The sequence below is a fragment of the Cetorhinus maximus genome, chromosome 14 (assembly GCF_964194155.1).
Source record: "Cetorhinus maximus chromosome 14, sCetMax3.hap1.1, whole genome shotgun sequence".
NCBI lineage: Eukaryota > Metazoa > Chordata > Chondrichthyes > Lamniformes > Cetorhinidae > Cetorhinus > Cetorhinus maximus.
In genome coordinates, this window is record NC_135892.1 from 94,324,371 (window position 1) to 94,347,366 (window position 22,996).

Consider the following 22,996-nt stretch of genomic DNA (forward strand, 5'->3'; position numbering starts at 1 on the left):
GGGCCAGGGTCTCTATGGCGTCCACGAACTTCCCCATGGTGACCTCCATACATGCATATGTGGGCACCACATCTTCAGAAAGCAGGTGGACACACTCCTTTGATTTGTGTGCCACTCTGTTGAGGGCTTCCAACAGCTCTGCGTGATGTTCCCATGCCTTCCGCTGATTCTCCAGGATGGCTTGGAATGCCATATTTAGAGGCTTGTAATCTGACTCGGACCTCACAGATGCCTGATCCCCAGCAGTCCTCCAAGTGCAGGGGAGCTTGCACAAACCTGCCTCCTGCTGCTGCGGACATGTGGCCATGTGGTGACCACCAGATTGTGAACCCAAGCCTGCTCTAGACCTAACTCCCACTGAGGTGTGTGTCTCTGCGCTGGTGGAGGGCGTGGGTAAGCACTGTGAGGGGTCTTCCAGGCTGCTTATTTCCAGCTCTTCAATGGAGGAGGTGTCCTCTTGGCTGGAGGTGAGGACCTGGATGGAGCTGAGGGACTGGCTGGCTGAGAGTGTCAGTCACTTGGCAGAGTTTCCTGTGAACCAAAGTAGAGATAATTAGTGCATGGCAGCAGAGTCAAAAGCAGGAGAGAGAACACTCACATTTGCGTTGAGAGAGGGATGATGTGGTGCAGGATCCTCATGAGGGTGCTCACCGCTGACCTCACTGTCACTGCAGGCACGGTCCATGTCCTTACCAGTCAACGCGATGGAACACTCCTGAAAGTGAGTGAGGGGCCTAATGTGGACCACTCCATCCCGGTCTGGGACCTCTCCCTGTTGATGAGAGCAGGTTTCTCCTGCATGAAAACAGATGGTGAGCAGGACACGTGGCACTGCGTGGAATGTTTGTGTGGTGAGCAAGCTCAAGAGGGTATGAGCCTGATGGAGATGTGCGGGTGTGTGTGAGAGAGTTAGCGGTGTTGTCCCTTGAGGTGTGAGATTCCTGTGGATATGTCATGAGTTTGTGAGTGTGTGAGTTGAGAGTGATGAGAAGAGTGAGTTACCTTGGCAGAGCTCTGAAGAAGAGTCATGTGGACTCGAAATGTTAACTCAGTTTGGCATTTAAATATAGTGCCCAGCATGAGGAAGTGGCGAGGTGATGGTGTGGCGAGCGAATGACAGCCCAGCTGCCATGGAAACGGTGTGTTTCCCTGGAATGCATAATGAATTTGGCGGGTTTGGGACAATACGGTATGAAAAGCTGCTGTTGCGGCCGGAGTGTAAAACGTTGTTAAAGCAATTCTAAATCTTGCATGAACTGAAAACATTGTTTAATTTTAATGCTGATTTTTTTTTCCCAGTACAGAAATAATTGTTCTCTTTACAAAGCCATGACTTATTCTGATGCCTCCTTAAAAAGTGGAACCCTTTCATGTAAATATAAAATTAAGCTATGTGGAGATGAAAAGGCTTTTCCCCAAATTAAAGAATAACAAAACACTGTACCTTCAGTTCCTACAAAGAACAGAATTGGCAAGGTTCAGCCTCCTTTTTAAGAAAGTACATTTAAACATTTTCTCTCATGTTGTTTCAGATGGAAGATGTCATAGCACGAATGCAAGAGGAGAAAAATGGGATTCCTATCCGCACAGTGAAAAGCTTTTTGTCAAAGATCCCTAGTGTATTTTCTGGTAAGATACCATCTTTACATGGTTAGAAATGGTAATGCTGGTTGAACATCAGTTTTTAGAGAAGTTACTGAAATCTGTTGTCAGAGCCAGGGTAACTGAGCGCCTGGACAAATAGAAACTGATCAGAGAGTTATCATGGAATTTAGGGGGGTGGGGGGCGGTGGTGTCATGTATGACTAACCTAATTGAATGTTTTGTGGAGTTCACTAGCATGGTAGGTAGTGGGGTGCCTATGGCTTCCATAAGCTTCTCATAGGCCCAAGTACCTAGAGGACACCCATCACTGCCTTCCCAATTGCGCTTTGTGCATGATTAGCAACCTTCCTTGCTGTAACCACCGGGAAACCCCCTTGTGGAATTACAAGAATAGGCAGAAGAGCTCAAAAGACAGGTACCGGACATTTGCAGAGGAATTTTTTTTGTTTGTTTTCCATGTTCAGTATAAGCAATTGTCAAAACTCTGCTGTCCATGTCTTAGCTTGCAGTAGGTCCTTCCCCTGTGCTCACAGACCGACATTGTCTCCCAGTCAAACAAAGTCTTAACTTTAAAATTCTTGTTCTTGTTTTCAAATCTTTCCATGGCCTTGCCCCTCTCTATCTCTGTAATCCCCTCCAGCCCCACAAGCCTCCAAAGTACCTGCGTTTCTATTATTATGGCCTCTTGTGCATTCCCAGTTATAACTGCTTCGCCATTGGTGGCCGCGCCTTCAGTTGCCTAGGCTTCATGTTCTGGAATTCCCTCCCTACACCTCTCTGTCTCTCTACCTCGTTTTCCTCCTTTAAAATACTCCATAAAACCTACCTCTTTGACCACGCTTTTGGTCATTTGACCTAATATCTCCTATGTTTCATATTTTGATTTATAATGCTCCTGTGAATTGTCATGGGACATTTCATTACATTAAAGGCACAATGTAAATATATGTTGTTATACAAAGGAAAATTAGAAGAAAAATTAAACAAACAATATAAAAATAAGATTCTTTAAAAAATGCACCTTGTTCCAGTGTACAACATATGTTTAAAAATATAAGCTGGAATTTCCACAGGGGTTCTTCTGATTTCCTGCCATCATTTTGGTTGGAGATGTCAGAGACCTGGGACAAGTAGCATAAATGTATGTTATACAGTGTTACTGTAGATATTAGGGGTAATTTTAAACTTTTAATGTCAGTGTAATATGGCCAATGTTGGTCTGACCACCTGTTACATACCTCTCCCCATTTTCCTTTCTGCTGAGATAGGAAACGTAAATTGGGAGAGGTGCAAACCCAGACAGGCCATCTTATGTCAGCCATTTTACGTGGTGTCAAAGATTAAAATCACACCCATTCACCCAATGTTAGGGCAGGAGTTTGAGAGGGCACCATGGAAATTCTACCTCATGCCACATATTATTTCACATATATAACTTCTAGTAATTTAAAGTTGTTAGTACCAATACATCAGCAGCATAGAGCTATCATTTGTATAGATGATAAGTCACGGCAAGATTGATAACAATGCTTCATTCTGAATAGATAGCACTCACTATATATTATTTGTGGTTAAACAATTAATATTGTTCACCAGCTTCTCATATCATACTTTACAGCTCAGACGCTTTAGAAAGAAAAATAGCTTATTTTAGATAGGATCTTTCAAAACCTCTAGACATCCTAAAGAGTTTTACAATTAATTAAGTATTTTTTAGTGTAGTTTTAGCTGTATTACCTTATTAACAGTTGAACAATTTGAGATGAATTGACTTTATATATCCAGTTACCAAATTGTATTTCCTGAGAAATATAAACTTAGTGGAAAAACTTAAGACTGGTGTTGCCTCCCTCCTTCTAAAAGCAAGCTATGGTGCTCCTCTTCTGATAATAGTAATCAGAGCCTTGCCATATTGGATCACCAGCTTGGTTGAATTACTGCTATGGGAGCAATGTTTTAGAGCACACAGGGTTAATCACACCAGCTTGTGGTGATACCAGGGAAGAATTTGGACCAACTGATTAGAAGTGGGGCTGTTTGCTGTTGATTATAAGTATTCCTCAGAGACAGTCAATGCCCATATGCAACAAGACCTGCACAACATCCAGACTTGAGCTTTTAGTGACACGTAGCATTTCAAATGAGACAAGCGTCAGGCAATGACCATCTCCAACAAAAGAGTCCTTAATCAGCATGACATGCAATGGCATGACCAACATCGAATCCCCTACCATCAACATCCTAGGGCGTCACTATTTTTCTTCTCTAGACCTCCCCCTTCAGATCCTCATCAGACTTCTCTGCGGCATAACCCACGTGCGACCTCGCCCTCCAACACATTGGCAACATGGTATGCTGCCCTGGCTGCAGGTCACTTACCTAGTGTTTTGATGATGTTTCACTTGCTCTATGAGTGACTTGTTAATATATTGTTTCTCTTGAAACTATTTATTTAGAACTATTTATATCCGAGATGTCATGGTAAGTACATGGTTCACTGGACACACACTGTTCTTTGTCTTGTTCCCTTGGAGCCTCTTGGTCATCTGACTCTGATGTCATGCTTACATCATCATTAATGTCATTGTCTAATTAACATAACCATTAATCCTTTACATCTCCCGCTAAGTATAATCTCAAAATTGTTACATTATTTTGTTAAACTATTTATATTATATTCTCACCATCTGTTCACCTCATGTACTGCTTACAGTTTCCATCCAACACCTACCTCCCCCTAACCACCCCCCACACCCCCCCCCCCCCCCCCGACGAGCCCACCCCCAACCCCAAGTCACTGTTGCCAAGGTTCTTGGCTCTCTTGGAGGATGTGTAAGATGTATGTGTTCCCTTATCTTCTCCTTGGAAGGAAAACACGTTGGTGGAGTGGGATAGCAGCTTCTCACAACAGCTAGCTCCTGGGCTGTGACTCTTATGATAGCCTGGATATAAATGTAATGAAAACCAATCAAGGAAAAGCTGATTGAAGAAATAAACTTTCAGGACTCAAATGATCGTGACCTCTTGAAAAGAAAAACAATGAACTGACATTCTCTCTGTAATCTTCCTCTACATTACAGTGGGGGAAAAATAAAAGCACCAGTTTGAGAAAATGAAGCACTTTCAGCCACTTTAATGAACTTCATAGCTGTATCATTCACTGCTGCTGTGATGACAAAAGAAGTATTCAATAACTGAGTCGTGAATAAATCAGGTAGATGAAAAGAAGAACGAAGAACATCCTGAAGCCACTGTAGGATACAAGGAAAGGAAGACTTCCCTACTATTCTCAGGGTAGGGTTTTCACTTTCTGTAGGTAGTGCTGTCATTTCCATCCTTGCTTCAGCGTGAGGCTGCTCCACGGTAGACAATGGAATCGCAGGGTTAGCATGAGAAAGTAGGATTGCACCATCATCAATAATGGAATAAATCTCCAGAAAGGGATATATGGAAAGTTCTTGTGTAGTACTCTTCAGCTATAGAAGCTCTGTAGTTTGGGCCTCTGCTTCTTTACTGAAAGAAGATTTAATTGCATCCATGAATTGCTGGTGAGATCCAAGTGTGAGCTGCAGCTTACTAATAAGCTCTGAACTTTCACTATTGGTTTGACCCTACTTGGAGGTAAGCACCTCATTCTCCTGAGATAGCTTTCTGCTGGCTGCATGCAGTTGTTGATGCATGCAGCCAGTGGAATGAGTAGACAAATTCACCTCTTTATTACCTTCTTCAATAAAATGACGATTCTCCTCAAAAGAGCCAACAAAGACTTCAGAAACATTGGCAATGGAGTTAAGGAGTGTGGAAAGATCTAGGCACTGTTCTTCCTACAGACCATCTGCTACTGCAGTGACTTCATTCTCTTTAACTCTGTTCGGAAAGAGCGAGCAAAGGTCTAGAAGCTCCTCTCATGGATGGTCACTGTCTTTGTTTAGCGCACCCTGCTTCCTAGCCTGTCTTCAAAGAGGTGAGAGATCTGCAATCTCCTCCTGTGCTCAAATGTGAACTTCTTTTTCTGCTGCATGCTGAGCTTTCCCAGCCCTTGGAACAACTTTGGAAATTCATCCCTGAACATTTCTCTGCTGTCCTCTGTTGTTACCTCATCAACCTTTTGTAGAAAACCAAGCTCTGTGTCGCTGCCCTGCTGAGCAGAGACATTTGCTGGCTCTGTAAGAAAAAAGAGTTGCATTAATTTCTTCATCTTCATGCCTAAGGGTTGTAGTGAACTGACCTTCGCTTTGAGGTCTGTGTCCCCGGCTCCTGTAGCCTTATTTTAGATGGCTGGATTTCTACTTCCTTAAGCCAGTCCTAAATCTAATCCAATTTGTCCGATGTGACTGCAGGCCCTGTGTCCAGGTTAAATTATATTTTGTTTTCTTGGACTTCTAGCTGTACAGACCAGAACTGCTTAATAGGGTCCTTTAATTTCTCCTAGGAAATCGTCAGGTTGAAATGCTGTATTTCCAATTTCCTGGACTTCAAAATGGTTGTAAGCTTGTTCCAGCTTTCTTCCTCTAATATGAACTTTAGATCTAGCATACTGACTATGATGCAGTTGCAAAATGAACTCATGCTTTAAAGCTCCATAGCCACAACTACTGGCCACTCCATATAAATAATTTACAAATGAATCAATGGATTCACCTGGCCTTTGACTCCTTTGGTTGAGTCTCATCTGCTCAATGACCAGATTCTTCTTAGGGCGAAAGTAATTATTGAAGGACCGCAGAATCTCCTCATAGGGCGCCAAGGTCTCAACGCCTGTTTCACTGGGATATCATCAGCTATGGTCCCAATTGTGTATAGAAGAGTATTGACCTGGTGTTTTTGTGCTTTTTCTTGTAAGCCCAAAGATGTTCGGTACCTTTCTAACTGTTGCCCCCAAAGCTCCCATCGTTGCCTCGCCGTGGACCCTCAATGTGTTGGAAGGGCTGTGGAAGGGGTAGTGGCTGTTCAATGGCTGCCAACATTGTGCATGGTTCACTGTCACCTACATGCTTACATCATCATTAACATCATTGACTAATTAACATAGCCATTAAGCCTTTACTCTACACCCAGTGTCACACAATGAGCAGATCCTGCCTCTGAGGGGAAAGGAGTGGATTATCCAACTTAGCCTTCTCCTGAGGGCCCCACCATAACAGAAGCCAGTCTTTAGCCAATTCAGTTCACTGCATGTCAAGCAATGGCTGAGTGCACAGGATACAGAAAGGGCTATGAGCCCTGACTACATCTCTGTTCTAGTGCTAAGGACTTGTACTTCAGAACTAACCATCCCTAGCTAAGCTGTTCCAGTACAGATACAACATTGACATAAACCCAACAGTGTGGAAAATTATCCAGGTATAAAAGCTGGCCAATTACTGTTCCATCAATCTACTTTTTCTCATTAGCAAAATGATGGAAGGTGTTGTTGACAATGCTATCATGTGGCACCTATCCACCAATAACCTGTTCAATAATACTCAGTTTGGATTTTTCCAGCACTACTTGGCTCCAGACTTCATTATTGCCTTGCTCCAAGCATGGCCAAAAGAGCTGAATTCTAGAGGTGCGCTTAGAGTGATTGTCCTTGACATCAAGGTAACCTTTGACTAAGTGTGGCATCAAGGAGCCCACCGTGGGAATTGCCCTCAGTGGGAATCAGGTTGAAAGGTTTCCACTAACTGAAATCATATCTCACAATCAATTGTGCTGATAAGTGGCAAGTAACATATAGTAACATTTGCACTGCATAAGTGCCAAACAATTACTAACTCCAATAAGACAGAATCTAACCACTTCCCCTTGCATGCAATGGCAATATTCACCAAATCTCCCAACATTAACATCCTTGGGATCGCCATTAACTAGAAACATAATTAAGCCGGACATACAATTACTATGGCTATAAGAGCAGGCCAGAGGCTAGATATTCTGCAGTGAGTAACTCAGCTCCTGGCTCCCCAGAGTCTTTCCACCATCTACAAGACACAAGTTAGGAGTGTGGTGGAATACCTTCCACTTGCTTAGATGAATGCAGTTCCAATAACATCCATCCAGGACTAATTGGGACCACATCCACCACCTTAAACATTCACTCCCTCCATAGTGGCATGTAACATCTTTAAGGTGCATTGCAGCAGCTTACTAAGGCTTCTTGGACAGCTCCTCCCAACCCTCAACACCAACTATCCAGAAGGACAATGGCAGCAGGCACATGAGAACACCACCATCTGTAAAATTCCTTCCAATCACAGACCATCTTGAATTTGAAATATTTCAATATTCAAATATGTGTTTAGTAGTACAGGACTTGAGGATTGCTGAAAAAAGCGACATGCTATCAAAGCCTTTCATCTTGCACTCTCTTCTCACGCAGTATAAATTGTTGTTCCCCTGTTTTTTTTAATTCATTTACGGGATGTGGGCTTCGCTGGCTGGGCCAGCATTTATTGCCCATCCCTAGTTGTCCTTGAGAAGGTGGTGGTGAGCTGCCTTCTTGAACCGCTGCAGTCCATGCGGTGTAGGTACACCCACAGTGCTGTTAGGAAGGGAGTTCCAGGATTTTGACCCAGCAACAGTGAAGGAATGGCGATATATTTCCAAGTCAGGATTGTGAGTGACTTGGAGGGGAACTTCAAGGTGGTGGTGTTCCCACCTATCTGCTGCCCTTGCCCTTCTAGGTAGTAGTGGTCGTGGGTTTGGAAGGTGCTGTCAAAGGAGCCTTGGTGAACTTTTGCTGTGCATCTTGTAGACGGTACACACTGCTGCTATGTGCGTCAATGGTGGAGGGAGTGAATGTTTGAGAATGTGGTGCCAATCAAGCAGACTGCTTTGTCCTGGATGATGTCCAGCTTCTTGAGTGTTGTAGGAGCTGCACTCATGCAGGCAAGTGTGGAATATTCCATCACACTTCTGACTTGTGCCTTGTAGATGGTGGACAGGCTTTGGGGAGTCAGGAGGCAAGTTACTCTTCGCACAATACGTAGCCTCTGACTTGCTCTTATAGCCACAGCATTTATATGGCTAGTCCAGTTCAGTTTCTGGTCAATGGTAACCCCCAGGATGCAGATAGTGGGGGATTCAGTGATGGTAATGCCATTGAATATCAAGGGGCGATGGTTGGATCCTCTCTTGTTGGAGATGGTCATTGCCTGACACTTGTGTGACACGAATGTTACTTGCCACTTGTCAGCCCAAGCCTGTATATTGTCCAGATCTTGCTGCATTTGGATATGGACTGCTTCAGTATCTGAGGAGTCACAAATGGTGCTGAACATTGTGCAATCATCAGCAAACCGACCTTATGATGGAAGGAAGGTCGTTGATGAAGCAGCTGAAGATGGTTGGGCCTAGGACACTACCCTGAGGAACTCCTGCAGTGATGTGCTGGAGCTGAGATGACTGACCTCCAACAACCACAACCATCTTCCTTTGTGCTAGGTATGACTCCAACCAGCATAGAGTTTTCCCCCTGATTCTCGTTGACTCCAGTTTTGCTAGGGCTCCTTGATGCCACACTCAGTCAAATAGCAGCTTGATGTCAAGGGCAGTCATTCTCACCTCACCTTTGGAACTCAGTTCTTTTGTCCATGTTTGGACCAAGGCAGTAATGAGGCCAGAAGCCGAGTGGCCCCATAGTAAAGAAAGAGGAGAAAGCAAGAGGTAGATGATTACACCATTTCCAGTTTTTAAATCAGAAGAAAATGTTGTGATGTGAGCAGGAAGATTAGGCATGGGGATACCATTATATTGGAATGTTTTAGCCCCGCCGTTGGTGGAACATCAGTCATGGCCACTTGAATGATGGCGAGAGCTATCTCCTCAATGGTATAAGGCTGTCTCCCATCAGTTATGTGTTGCTGCCTCTTCTTATGTAGCACTTTGTCCTGAGAGAGACAGAGGGAAGTGCTGCAGTGAGTGTGGTGCAATGTATTCAGCTAATGTGGCTGAGATGGTTGAATAGATGGCAGTCGATGAGATGTGAGTCTGAGGAGTGCAGCTGTACTAAATCTGTGAGGGCGAGGCGAAGCAATGAATATTAGGTATGAGTTGTGATTGATGGAAATTGTTGGTAGGTGGGAGAATGTGATGCATTGAGTAATGTGTTTGGACCACAGCTGACATTATTCGCTCAGCAAACCAAATCCCAGAGGGAAACTTGTCTTACTGATCATAACCTTTTATTTTGTATTTTGAAAATGAGGGAAAGAACTACTGATCCCAGAAGCATAGAATCCCAGTAACACTTTTAGTTTTTTAAAATTAAAACATTTATTAACAAGAAAAAAAACTTCAGCAATGATTAATATTACACAGCTGAAACAGTCCTACAAAACATCCCCACCCCTCCAAAAAAAATAAAAACATTTAACACAGAACACACAAGTAAACTTCTTGGCAACCCCTTCCTTATAGATTTTAACTATAAAATCCAATATTATTACCCAAAGCAAAAACTGCTATCACTTTAGTAAATGGCGTGTCGCACAACTATTTACTCTCTTCCACTCTGCTGTGGAAATTCAAAGGAAAGGTTCAGAAACAGACTACTTTCTGGAAACAAAGGCCAGAATTTTATGGCCCCTCCCACCCGTCAGGATATTACGGTCCGGCAGAACTGAATGGAGATTTAAATGGTGCATTGCATCCTCCGGTGGGGGGGGGGGGGGGGGGGAGACATGCCGCGGCAGGGCCGTAAAATTCTGGCCAAGGACTTTTCTGGCTTGAAAACTCGAAGGCTGCTTCAATTCACAACTTTCACAACTTCTCCCAGCACATATCTGGTCTCAGGACATCTGCCCCACACAGCCAACATTTTTCCTTAAGTATCCTTTCCCCATTCATCTTAGATTCCATTGTCCTAAGCACCTCTTTGAACTCAACTTTTCCAAGATATAAAAACCTTTCATGTTTTCCTGTTACCTCCACTTTCGGGTCAAATAAAATTGAATAGCCTTCCCTTTGTAAGTTGTAAAAGTCCCTTGTCATTTCTAAACTCCCCTTTGAAATTTAACAACTGAAAAGTCAAGCCCCTACCTATCACCTAATGCAAATTTTAAAACCCAACCTATTTGCTCGTACATTCAACATCACCATTGCTTCTCATTACAATTGCATGCATTTAGTACCTTTACCTCTCATCTCTCAGTTCCCACAGCTAAGCTGCCTTCACTAACCTTCCTCCAGTTTAATTAATGATGGACACACACACACACGCATGCACTCATTTATTTTAGACAGAATACCACATATTCCCAAAATATTAAAATAATAACGTCCACCTTCACAAGTGTATGAGGCTAATGGTGCAGTTGGTAGGATTTGACATTTGAGGATACATTCACTGACCTTGACCACCTGTAAGAGGTAATTGAACTTCTTGAAGGAAAACATGCATATCCTTGGAGCCAGACTCTTGGCATTGATCGCCGCAGTCCTCTGCTCCCCCTGCCTTTGGAAAGCTTGTCTGGAGGGCCTCCTGGCCCCCAGTGGCGAGGTGAGATCTTTCCTTCTCCCTACCTCCTGCAGCAAGGCTCCAGTGCCGTGTCAAAAAACCTTGCAGCCTGTTCCCTGCAATGTTCTGCCGTTCTTCTGTCTTTCCCGCAACAAAGTTACTTTTAGAAAGACTTTCAGCACCAGTTTCAGCCAAAATGCACCCCCAACCCCTTTAAGAGATGTAGGTTGACTTTCAAGTTTTGCAAGCTCACTTGATTTTGCACACCCTGTTCTTGTGTACAGCCACTAAACAGCACACTTAGCACTGGCTGCATGCTACAATCGTTTAAATTAACAGACAAATTAAATTAACAAAGTTTGCCTGCTGCCTGTGTGGGAAGCAGTGGGCACCGGTTAATGTAGCAACACGATGCCCATGCCCATTTTCAGGGGTTATTGAATTTTGTGGCCAGGATTTTCACAAATATATAAAAGTGTTACACACTGTATGTACCTTGGTCTCTGATACTTTGTTCTTTTTATCAGATCACACCTTCTGTGTTACATCCTTTTACAGACATTGCTTCTGAATTTGATGGGCTCAATGCTCATTCATAAAACAGCAAGAAATCAGAAGTGAACACACAGGGAATATAAAAATCTAATGCAAGGACACTGGCTAGAAAACTACTAATAAAGAATTCCTGTGCACAGGAGGAAAACAAATCAAATAGGAGCAAAATTTACCAATAAAAATAAAGGAAAGATGAAGTAATGAAAATTCACCAATATTTTTGGAAGGTCTTTTCAGTCACAATTCTAAGTTCAAGATGCCTATAACAACATCTCCTGTGGATGCCTATGTTTATTTGAGAAGCCACAACCTTGAGCTTATATAGGATCCTGGATGCATAACTGACAGCTTTAGAGATTTATGAAGGTATTACTATACAGCTCCCAGCATGCAGCTGGCCTACAGCTTCTAGATGTTGTTATGATTGACAAGGAGACAATGCTCTCAAATAATGGTAAGCTTTGGACCATCAACTTCAATTGGGTTGGACTGACGTCTTATTTGTTTCCAGGTGTCATGCAGGATGCTGAATATAATTCCAGTAATAAAGCTATTTAGACATTAGGCTGAGGTTTATAACTTCAATATGAACAAGGAACTACCATATTAGGAAAGATTTTACATAAAAATAAAAATCTGTTATCTCATTTTTCCTTCCAATCCCGTCTGCCTATTTTTACTTGACTAGCATTTTAACTTTAACTTTCGTTTATTGGAATGTTTGATTTTACAGCTCAAGAAGTCGTTTACTTGCCTTTCTATTGATTCTCACCATCAAGTGTGGAGGTGGTCAGTCCAGCAGAGAGTCACTGAAATTAATCTCATATGTGACCAGCAGAGTCTTAATATCAGCCACTATGGGTCTTAAAAGCTGCAGCTACAGTTGGGAAATGAACATATAAAGTGGGGTTTTTAGTTTACTGTATAATCTCAATATCCCCTCCTGCCTTTCTCTGTTGTGACTTGTTTGATGGAGGGACCCCTTTACAAACAGGTGCCCCACCCCTTTCAGTTTTCCTCTGCGAGGAATCGTACCAGATTTGCACTAAGTGCGGTAGCTTTACCCGCCAACCGCAATAGCAGCTTTGCACACAGCATTGTCCCAAACCTGCCGCATTAATAATGCATTTCCGGGAAGCATGCCATTTCCATGGCGGGCGGGCTCTTATTCGCCCACCATGCCAACACCTCCCCGCTTCATCATGCTGGGCACCATATTTAAAGTCCAACCGCGCGCACACCTCTCAGTGCTTCCAGGCCGGGACTGCTGCACAGAAGACAGGATGGCTCCGAAAGGCAAAAAGACTGCAGCCCCCAAGCTTAGTGATGTATCCCTCGAGTGCCTTTTGGATGCCGTGGAAACCCGCCATGATGTCCTCCACCCCCGATCTGGCCGCAGGAGGAGCAGCGTGTTCCAGTAGTGGCTAGGCGAGAGGGAGATAGGCCACCTCGACCTCCCTCCAGATGCCCTTTCTCCTCAAGGAGTCAAGGAGAGGTCCTTGGGCACCTAAAAGGAGGACCTCCAGCCAGACACCTTTGGGGCACCCACCCAGGACACTCCAAGGGTGTCCTGCCACTCCAAATCCCTTCCGCCTGTGACCCCCATCAATTCCAGCTGGTCAGGCCAAGGCGGGTGCACCTTGCGAGAGCAGGAGACCATTGGCAGGCTGGGGCCATCCAGGCCTTGGGCCACCAGGGGATGCCATCCAAAGTCATTTCAGACAACAGGGAATAGCAGTCAGCAGGCTGCATCCACCTCTTCTGTGGATGTCAGGGCTGCACCTACACATAGCAATAGGGTTAGAAAAATTAGAATGCTTTGAATGCACAATGCTGGCACTGGTGTTCATTCACTGGACATAATCTTTGCTATTGTAAATATAGTTCACATTTATCCCACCAAGTCTCAGGTATTCAATGGCTAATTAATGTGTTGCAAGGTCCCATATTCATTCAAGGGTCCAAAATGTACTTGCCCCCACCCCCCCCCACCCAATTATCTCCCTCTGGATTCTCAGTTCCGTTAACTCTCACTCAATATCAGAAAGTGATTTGCCTTTAGTTCCACATCTGTGATATGAACAAAGACCCCTCATATGTGAAAATGATGGCTGGACACACCTGTGACCCTTGGATCTCAGGCAGGCATTATTTGACCTGAAGAGAATTGCCCATCGAGGTTAGCGATTATCCTGATGCTGATGCGTTGAAGTCTGTAGTTTGTGGATGGAACAAGTATTTGCCACGACCAACATTAGGATCTTTTCTCCCAAGTGCACTTTACAATGGCGTTTATTTTATGACTGAGTTTTTGGGATAAGTAGTATTCATTGTTTAGCACTACAGCCTTTCGTGACTCTCAGCAGTGTGTTTTCATCTCCACATTTAAGGCTGAACGTTATTCCTTTCTTAGCTCCCACTCTCCCCATGCATGACACTGAACGATGGAAGTTGGTTCCATTCATTGACTTTTGAAATATCTGCTAGAGATGAAGGAGTGTGTGATGTCAGAGGTGTGTGGTCATCCTGATGAAGCTGTCTACTTACCTGCAGAGATCTTACTTTGCTCCTGAATGGCTGCCAGGTGGTGCTTTATGGAATCCTTCTGTAAAGGAACAGTATGCAAATCAATATTGAATTCATTGCATGACTGCACTCATTGATTTAGAGTAGATAGAAAGGATTGGCCTTTGTGAGATGGACATTGTTGAGGGCTGTAATGCTATCAAAGTGATGCCCTGGCACATCTCCCGAGAGCTCAGGAGGATCTGTGAAGGGAAGAAGTTGTCATTCACTGCTGTGTCAATACTGACTGGGCCACGTCTCTCCCGAATGCCAAGGCAATGCAGGACGTAGACTTGGCAGGCTTCTGACGAATGCAGGGTCATGAGTTTTTGTAAATAATCAAATGATGGTCCTGCTGAGCCACTCTCTGCGAGGACAGTGCAAATATAACTTGTAGCTTTGGGTGCATGCCATAGAATAATAGGTCATTGCGTCTTGACGTCAAAAGGCATATTGGGGCTCAGTGTCAGTAGCAAAATGAGGCATCTGCATTATTCATTCATGAGAGCTGTTGTTTGGAGAGATGGTGCTGCCCAGATGTTGCTCCCTCTAGAGATGGTCAAGTGTTAACCATTGACAAATGTTTTGCCTGTTAGCGCCGCCTTGCTAAGCTGCTGTCACGTTGGCATGAGTTCATCCAAGTGTGCAATGACGTTTCAGTCACATGAGCGCTGCCATGCCCACTGACTTATTGACACCATGGTTGAAAGGACTGCACTATGTGTAGTTGCTTAAGGAGGTGTACTAGTGGAGTGCTGATCACTTTCCACAGTGGCCACATGTTCCCTAGGCTACTGGGATGACCCCATTGTTAGGGATGAAGGTGACTCTTGCTGCTTGCATGATCATTGACGATTCCATGGGATTGATGACCTTTTGTGATATGTTGACACCGACAGTGAAGATTTTGTTGTGTCCCTGCATTGAAGCATGAAGAGAACTTCGACCGTGAAAACTTGCCTTCAGCTAATTCCTCTTGAAATCATGTAGTTATGAGATTGTCACTGGCACGTCTGCCACCTCATGCCCCATGAAATGGCATCCTCATGTGGCTCATCTGAATCCTTGCCCTCTTCCGATTTATCTCTTCTAAGTATTCCACATCTGAGGAGACGTCTAGCTCCTCCATGTCTCCCTCTGGCAAAATATCCCCCCTTTACAGCACTAGGTTGTGCAGGGTGCAGCAAATAACAATAATGTGGAACACGTTCTGCAATATGTATTGGAGAACCCCGTCTGACCAGTTGGAAACACATTTATAAGAGGCCAATAGTCGGCTCTATTAAGGGGCTTGTGACGGAATTTGCAGCATTGTATCCCTCCTCAGATGCACTCTGTGGTTGACAAACGGGTGTCATTAGCCATGTCTTCTAGGGGTACCCTTATTATAAAGGAGCCAGCCTTCTAAGCGCTGAGCTACGTCAAATATCTCTGGCACCTGGGAGCGACTCAAGATGTACAATTTGTGTGAGCTCCCTGGGTACCTAGCACAAACATGTTGAATCTACTTTCTGTGATCACAAATGAGCTGGACATTCAAAGAGTGAAATTCTTTTGTACTAATGAATATCACAGGCTGCTGCCGGAGAACTCTCAAGGCCACATGTCAAGCCTCAGGAAAGCCTGAGATCACAGCCAATCCCACAGCTCTGGCATCATGGCTTCATCCATGCAAAACTGCACATAATGGTGAGCTTTATTGAAAAGGGCATCTCTCACCTCCCTAATGCATTTGTGTGTGGCCGATTATGAGATTCTGCAAAAATCCCCAGTGGAGCCCTGGAAGGATCCACTGGCAAAAAAAAGTTCAATGCGGCAGTAACCTTCAGAACAACCAGCACTGGATGCCCTCCAAGTCTGTGCGGCTTGAGTTCCTCATGGAGAATGTGGCAAATATGAGCTACCACATCCCTAGACAAGGGAAGGCATCTGTGGCAATGTTTTTCTTTTATCTCAATGTATGAATTGCATCTTCTGCAACCCTTAGTCATGCCAAACGTCTTCATGGGTTTTGCCCCTTCACGTCACCATCAGTGTCTTCCTGAGGCCCCGTTGGATCTTGTTCCTCAGGGCTTTGGTCTTCCCTGAGCTGTGGCAATCGACAATGGGCTCTTCTTCTCCTAGCCTGGTTAACCTTTCTTCATAAGACAACCTCCCCAATCCGGGTATTAGTTTAGTAAACCTTCTTTAAACTGCTTCCAACGCATTTACATCCTTCTTAAATAAGGAGACCAATACTGTGTACAGTACTCCAGATGTGGTCTTACAAATCCCTGTATAACTGAAGCATATGAACGTATGTACATACGAATTAGGAGGAGTAGGCCACTCGGTCCCTCGAGCCTGCTCCACCATTCAATAAGATCATGGCTGATCTGCTTGTAACCTCAACCCCACATTCCTGCCTACCCCCGACAATCTTTCACCCCCTTGTTAATCAAGAACCTATGTACCTCTGCCTTAAAAGGTTCCACCACCTTTTAAGGAAGAGAGTTCCAAACACTCATAACTCTCTGAGAGAAAAAAATTCTCCTCACCTCTGTCTTAAATGAGCAACCCCTTAATTTTAAACAGTGACCCCCTAGTTCTATATTTCCCCATAAGAGGAAACATCCTCTCCACATCCACCCTGTCAAGACCCCTCAGGATCTTAAAGGTTTCAATCAAATCGCCTCTTATTAATGACTAGTTCATGGTTCATAGTGATATTTTAGAGATAATTTTTAGCTCTGGGAAGATTAAAGTTAATGTAGAAAATGGGATAAATGCAACTAAGGAAAAGAAAAGTGTTACGGTAACACCGGTGCAAGGAATAGACGTGCAACCCAGAAAGCGCTATCTAGAGCAACCCACATGCTCTACAAATTCAATAGGCGTCAACTTGCTAGACAGATCATGGGGGCTCCATCTACATCTTTAAGCCCTCTTTTAAATTCCAGTGGATACAAGCCTAACCTGTCCAACCTTTCCTCAGAAGACAACCCGCCCATTCCAGGTATTAGTCTAGTAACCTTCTCTGAACTGCTTTTAACACATTTACATTTTTCCTTAAATAAGGAGACCAGTGCTGTACACAATACTCCAGATGTGATCTCACCAGTGCCCTGTACAAGTGAAGCATAACCTCCCTACTTTTATATTCAATGCCCCTTGCAATAAATGATAACAGGCTATTAGTTTTCCCAATTACTTGCTGTACCTGCACACTACCTTTTGCGATTCATGCACTAGGCCCCTAAAATGCTCTGCATCTCAGAGCTCTGCAATCTCCCACCATTTAGATAATATGCTTTTTTTTTTCCTGCCAAAATGAACAATTTCACATTTGCCCACATTATACTCCATTTGCCAGATCTTTGCCCACTCACTTAACCTATTCATAGCCCTTTGTAGCCTCCTTATGCCCTCTTCAGAATTTACGTCCTTACCTATCTGTGTGTCATCAGCAAATTTAGAATTTCTTTGGTCCCTTCAACCAAGTCATTTTTATATTTTTATAAATTGTAAAAAAGTTGAGGCCCTAACCCTGTGGCGTACGACTCGTTACATCCCTCCAACCAGAAAAAAACCCATTTATGGCTACCCTCTGTTTCTTGTTAGCTAGCCAATCTTCTATCGATGCCAATATGTTATCCCTTAAGCCATGAGCTTTTATTTTCCGCAATAACCTTCCGCAATAGTTATCAACAAGGCAGCATTGCTTGCAGGCTGCATTCTCCACTCCTTATATACAAGGCTGGAATGCAAGATCCCCTCCAAGCCATACACCATCCTGACTTGGAACTATATTGCTGTTCCTTCACTGTCACTGCGTCAAAATTCTGGAACTCCCTCCCTAATAGCACATTGGGTGTGCCTACAGCACATCGACTGCAGCGGTTCAAGAAGGCAGCTCACCACCACCTCCTCAAGGGAAATTAGGGATGGGCAATAAAAAAGTGCTGGCCTAGCCAGCAACACCCATCTTGACTTGCCCTCAGTCTCTACATGGCATACCAAGGCCACCCCTTGCAGAGATGAGATCACCCTGGAGAGCGACATGTGGCTGAGCTTTCCCCTCAGATATGACTGTGCATTCACATTAAGGATCTTAATTCAGGTCAAAAGACTCATTTCCTATGACCTGCAGTGGTTGTCCTCCAGTGACCGTGATAATAACTATCAATACCCAATCCTTGCACTTATGCCTTGACTGCCAGCATAGTGCCTTAAATGCCATGATTGGTACACTAGGAACTTGGAGGCTTGTAGCGTCCATGCTGCTTCTGCACAGCAGTCGTAGCCCTTGATTGTTTGACCCTACATCCATTCTCACATTCCTCTGTAAAGATCAGACGCCAATTAAGACCCTATACACTGCAGCACCTAAACTTGATGAATTCTCACCTGAATGTGCGACATTCGTAAAAGAGCCAAGCTCATTCATTGTCCATTGGACCTTGGAGCTCAGCATTCAGCTGAGCCATGCTCTCTATCATTTGAGCAGAAATTTTATAGGGTGCCCCTTCAATTGGCCAAAGGTTGCTGTGCTGAACTCCTCCCACACACATGGAGACACCACCCCAATCAATTTTTTTCTAGCTTGTTTTTCAAACTGCATCATTCTTAGGTGAAAACAAAAATGGTACTGCTGACTTTCATCCACGAGACCAGTTTCCAACCCCCCCATCACCCACCAAGTTCTCCCCATCCTCCTTCATACCGCCTCCTAATTCCCCTTCCTCCTGTCACTATCCAGCCTCCCTATTACCCTTGATCCCATCATTGTCCGTGTGGATATTCCTGTAATCCCCTCTGAACCCTTTAATGTTGATGTCCCCATACCCTTTGTCGTCCTTCTCAAAGCCACATGCAGCCTTACTTTTTGGGACCCCCCCCACTAAGACCATCCAATAACCCCCAAGACTTTTCAGCTACCAACTTACAGGATCCAGATGCCTTCCCCGTGTCCTCTGCCTCACGATACCATGACTCGAACCCCTAGGACCAAATGACTTAGGTGACTGACCGCGCCCTGTACACCGTAGTGTGCATGACCGTCACTGCCCAGAGAGGCCTTCCTCCACACAAGACCGGGACCACGATGTGTGTATCATGCAGAGCCCTCTAACATGACCCGTATAGCCCCAGGATTGTCTCTCCAATATGCCCCTGATAATGTGGCCTCAGCCCCAGGACAGTCTCTGACTAGTCTTTGGACAGTCTTATAACTCTTACCCCAGGACAATCTTTCAACTCCATTCTGTTCCTTGAGCACCCCCTTGTGCTGCCTCTGTCTCCACCTCCCCCCCACCCCCCCCAACTTTCATGTATCCCCCACCCTTCTCCTGCCTCTGTCTCCCCATTCTGCTCTCGTGTTTCACCATGTCTTCCCACCTCCCCCGCCAGTCCTGCCTCCGTCTCACCCCTCCCCTCTGGTCTTGCCTCCCATGCCCAGCCTTGGTGCAGCTTCTGCTACAGGCACCCGATATCCCACAGCAGCGCTTACAAAGGAAGGTGAATGCAGAGTCTCCTCCAAGTCGTTGATGAACTGAAGCTTGCCAGGTGCATGCCACTTATATACATCGAATGGTCGAAACAGACCATTCTAACTATCCGCTGGTGGGGCAATTCATTTGGAGGGGTAACGTACTTCCGGCCAATTGGCCTTTTAATGAGCATTCATGGGATGCAAATGTGTTTTCCAACATTGATCAGCGGGAAACTTGATCCATCTTTAACCCGGCATCAAAGTCAGAAGAACAAAATGCCAAACTTATTTCCCGTCAGCGGGAAACTGACTTTTTCCATGATTCCCGTCGATGGCTGGAGCAGAAAATTCTGCCCAATATTTCGGCAAGAATGAACAAGCAATGGGAAGGCCGGATATGACTAAGGAAGATGAGGTCTTGTGACGCAGTGGTAGCATTTCTACCTCTGGGTTCAAGTCCCACATCAGGACCTGCTGGCCATGGAAGAATTGTTCATGAGTCGGTCCAACAGATTGATAATCAGCTGGGAATCCTTCTACCACTTCCCCACTATTCCTGACAAGGAGATAAAGTGTGCGTGTGATACACTCTCTAAAAAAACTAAAGGAGAGTGAGAATGCAAGATTTATATCTATAGACAGTAGTGACGTGGTAGGGAGAAGTATGAAGACAGAGGTCAGGGAAGCATGTCACAGAAACGGCATGGTTACAAAGGCAAATTTTAATTTTCACATAGACTGGAAGAAGCAAAACATCTCTCGGAGTCAAGACAGTGATTTCTATTATGTATGCAAGGCGAAAAAAAATCCGAGATTGGAAGGGTGAGCAGAAAAGGCCAAAGAGGAGGAGGTGAGACAGTTGCAAAATGCTTATAAGGGATCATACAAACCTTTGTGAAGGCAATTAATCCCCTTTGGGATCAATTACCTCCATCCTGTGCATTCTATAAACTTTAGTAAGGCCCTCAATGAAACCCTTGCCAGCTGTCAGCCGAAATTTGAACTGCATTTCTAGTGAGAAAGAAACCTGGTGATTCCAGACTCTGCCTCTCTCCATGTCAGTTTGTGCAACTCAGGATCTTTTCTATCATTAGCATTGCTTTCATTTTATTGAATCGGTATGTATATTAGGAAAAATATTGGCCCAAATCTTCTGATCAGCATCGGAACTGCCGCATCCAATGCTGATTAAACAGAAAACTACCCACTTACCTGGATGTGTTTATAAAGGCCAGGCTTCCGATCCACGAGGCAGAAGAACCCCCTCAGCAGGAATCCACGCAGAGAGCAGCAAAGAGCATCAAGACACACACCTTTTTCATGGCACTAGCTGCCATCAGGTAAATTTAAATGTCCAGAGTTAGTTAATGGGTGATGAATGAATGGGTGAATAGGTAGGGTGGTGGAGTGGGTGAGATAAGTGGGTCAGTGATTAGGGTGGGTGAAGTAAGTGGGTATTCTCTAGACTCTAGAAGAAACAGAGGTGATCTCATTGAAACATACAAAATTCTTAAGGGGCTAGACTTGGTAGATACAGATAGGATGTTTCCCTTGGCTGGGGGGTGGGTCTTGAACCAGGGGACACAGTCTCAGGATAAGGGGCAAGCCACTTAGGACTGAGATGAGGAGAAATTTCTTCACTCAGACGGTGGTGAATCTTTGGAATTCACCACCCCAGTGGGCTGTGGAAGCTCAGTCATTGAGTATGTTCAAGACAGAAGTCGATAGATTCCTAGATACTAATGACATCAAGGTACATGGGATAGCATGGGAAAATGACGTTGAGGTAGATGATCAGCCATGATCTAGCTGAATGGCACTGAAAGCTCAAGGGGCTGAATGGCCTACTCCTGCTCCTATGTTTCTATATAAGTGGGGAGGGTGGGTGAAGAAAGTGGGTAAGTAGGTGAGGCGGTAGTCGAGTGAGGTGGTATGTGGGTAGGGTGATAGGTTGGCACGTTGATAGGGTAGGGTGGCAGGTGGATAGGGTGGCAGGTAGGTAAGGTGGTGAGGTTGGTGAGTGGGTGGATCTGGAGGGTAGTCGGGTCGGTTCGGGAGGTACCCCAGAAGATGTCAGGTTGGGTCGGGAGGAGTTATCAGGTGGGGTGGGGGCCTAGTCAGGTTGGGTCAGCGGGGTGGTCAGGTGGTGTGGGCTAGTCAGGCCTGGTCGGGGGGTAGTCGGGTGGTTGGGGGGTTGGGGGGGGGGCGGTAGTCAGGTCGGGCAAGGGGGTATTTGGGTCGGGTTGGAAGGGGGAGCCGGGTTGGGGGGTCAGGGGTGTAGTCGGGGGGGCTCATTGTGGGTGATTAGGGCTCAGTCGTATAGTTACCCAGGAGTTAGACTAGGATTCTTTGTCTAACATTTCCTGGGTAACTATCCAGGTAAGTACCGCGGAACTGTCCGAAGTCTCTGATTCTAACTCAGAGTCAGAGACTCTTTCAGAGGGTTCCGGGGAACAGGCAATTACCCCTCCGAAGTTCAGACTACCCAGGAAATTCCCATGGAGTCAGCGCATCGAGACCTCCGTGTGGTTCCAACGTGCATCTTGGGTCGTACGTCCGGCCTCTGATGATCTGGAGATCAGAAGATCTGGGCCAATGTAGCTTACATAAAGCAAATAAGAGGCTGTAATTTAATCAGGCAATGTTGATAAACCACTTACTGTCACTTGTGGTTTTTGCAATATATCATTCAAACTCCTCCATTGAATTGCAACCTCATTACTCACCACCAAACAGCCATTGTCGTCAAAACAGCATATTCACTTTTACAGTAGCTTTATCGGAATGAAACATACCATACCAGCTTAACTGGGATGGGGCTTTATGGGGAGATGACTGAAAACATTATCAAAAGTGAAATACTTTGAGAAGCTGTGGAAAGTGGGCAAGATGCAAAAGACAGGCAAAGTGAAAAGGAGAATGTCAGACTGCGGTGGGCTGCTGACTGGAGGCCATTTTTAAAAATTCTCTGCACAGATTTAATGGGTGATAATGAAATTAAGGTTAAAGAAGTACAGAAAACGATTTTGAGAAGTGAAGAATGTATTCATAAATTAGAACAAAATCCATAAAGTAAAGATAAATAGCAAATCACAAATATAGAAAATCAGAAATAAAAACAGAAAATTGTGGAAATAGGCAACATGTCAATTATCATTTGAAAGACAAAGTTAGGTTAATTCCTCAAATAATTTGCTTCATTACTACAAAGTCCTAATAAATGGCTACACCTGAGTCATTAACCTATCTTTCTCCTTGAGATCCCTAAAGGATTGCCATCATTATTGATATTCTTAATTATATTTGATGTGAGGTTGGATCATTACTGAATTCTACATATAAATTATTAACTGACGTAGAGA

At 44.6% G+C, this 22,996-nt stretch overlaps 1 protein-coding gene across 5 annotated transcripts in view; it reads left to right on the plus strand.

Annotated features, from left to right (window-relative positions):
• The window catches only part of rgs7b (regulator of G protein signaling 7b), a 458,499-nt gene that overhangs the window by 238,205 nt on the left and 197,298 nt on the right, over nt 1–22,996 (plus strand). For all 5 annotated transcript variants that reach the window (XM_078557261.1, XM_078557263.1, XM_078557262.1 and 2 more), the window contains one exon: nt 1,533–1,629. In XM_078557261.1, the coding sequence (XP_078413387.1) occupies nt 1,533–1,629 (97 nt within the window). The remainder of the gene's footprint in view (nt 1–1,532; nt 1,630–22,996) is intronic.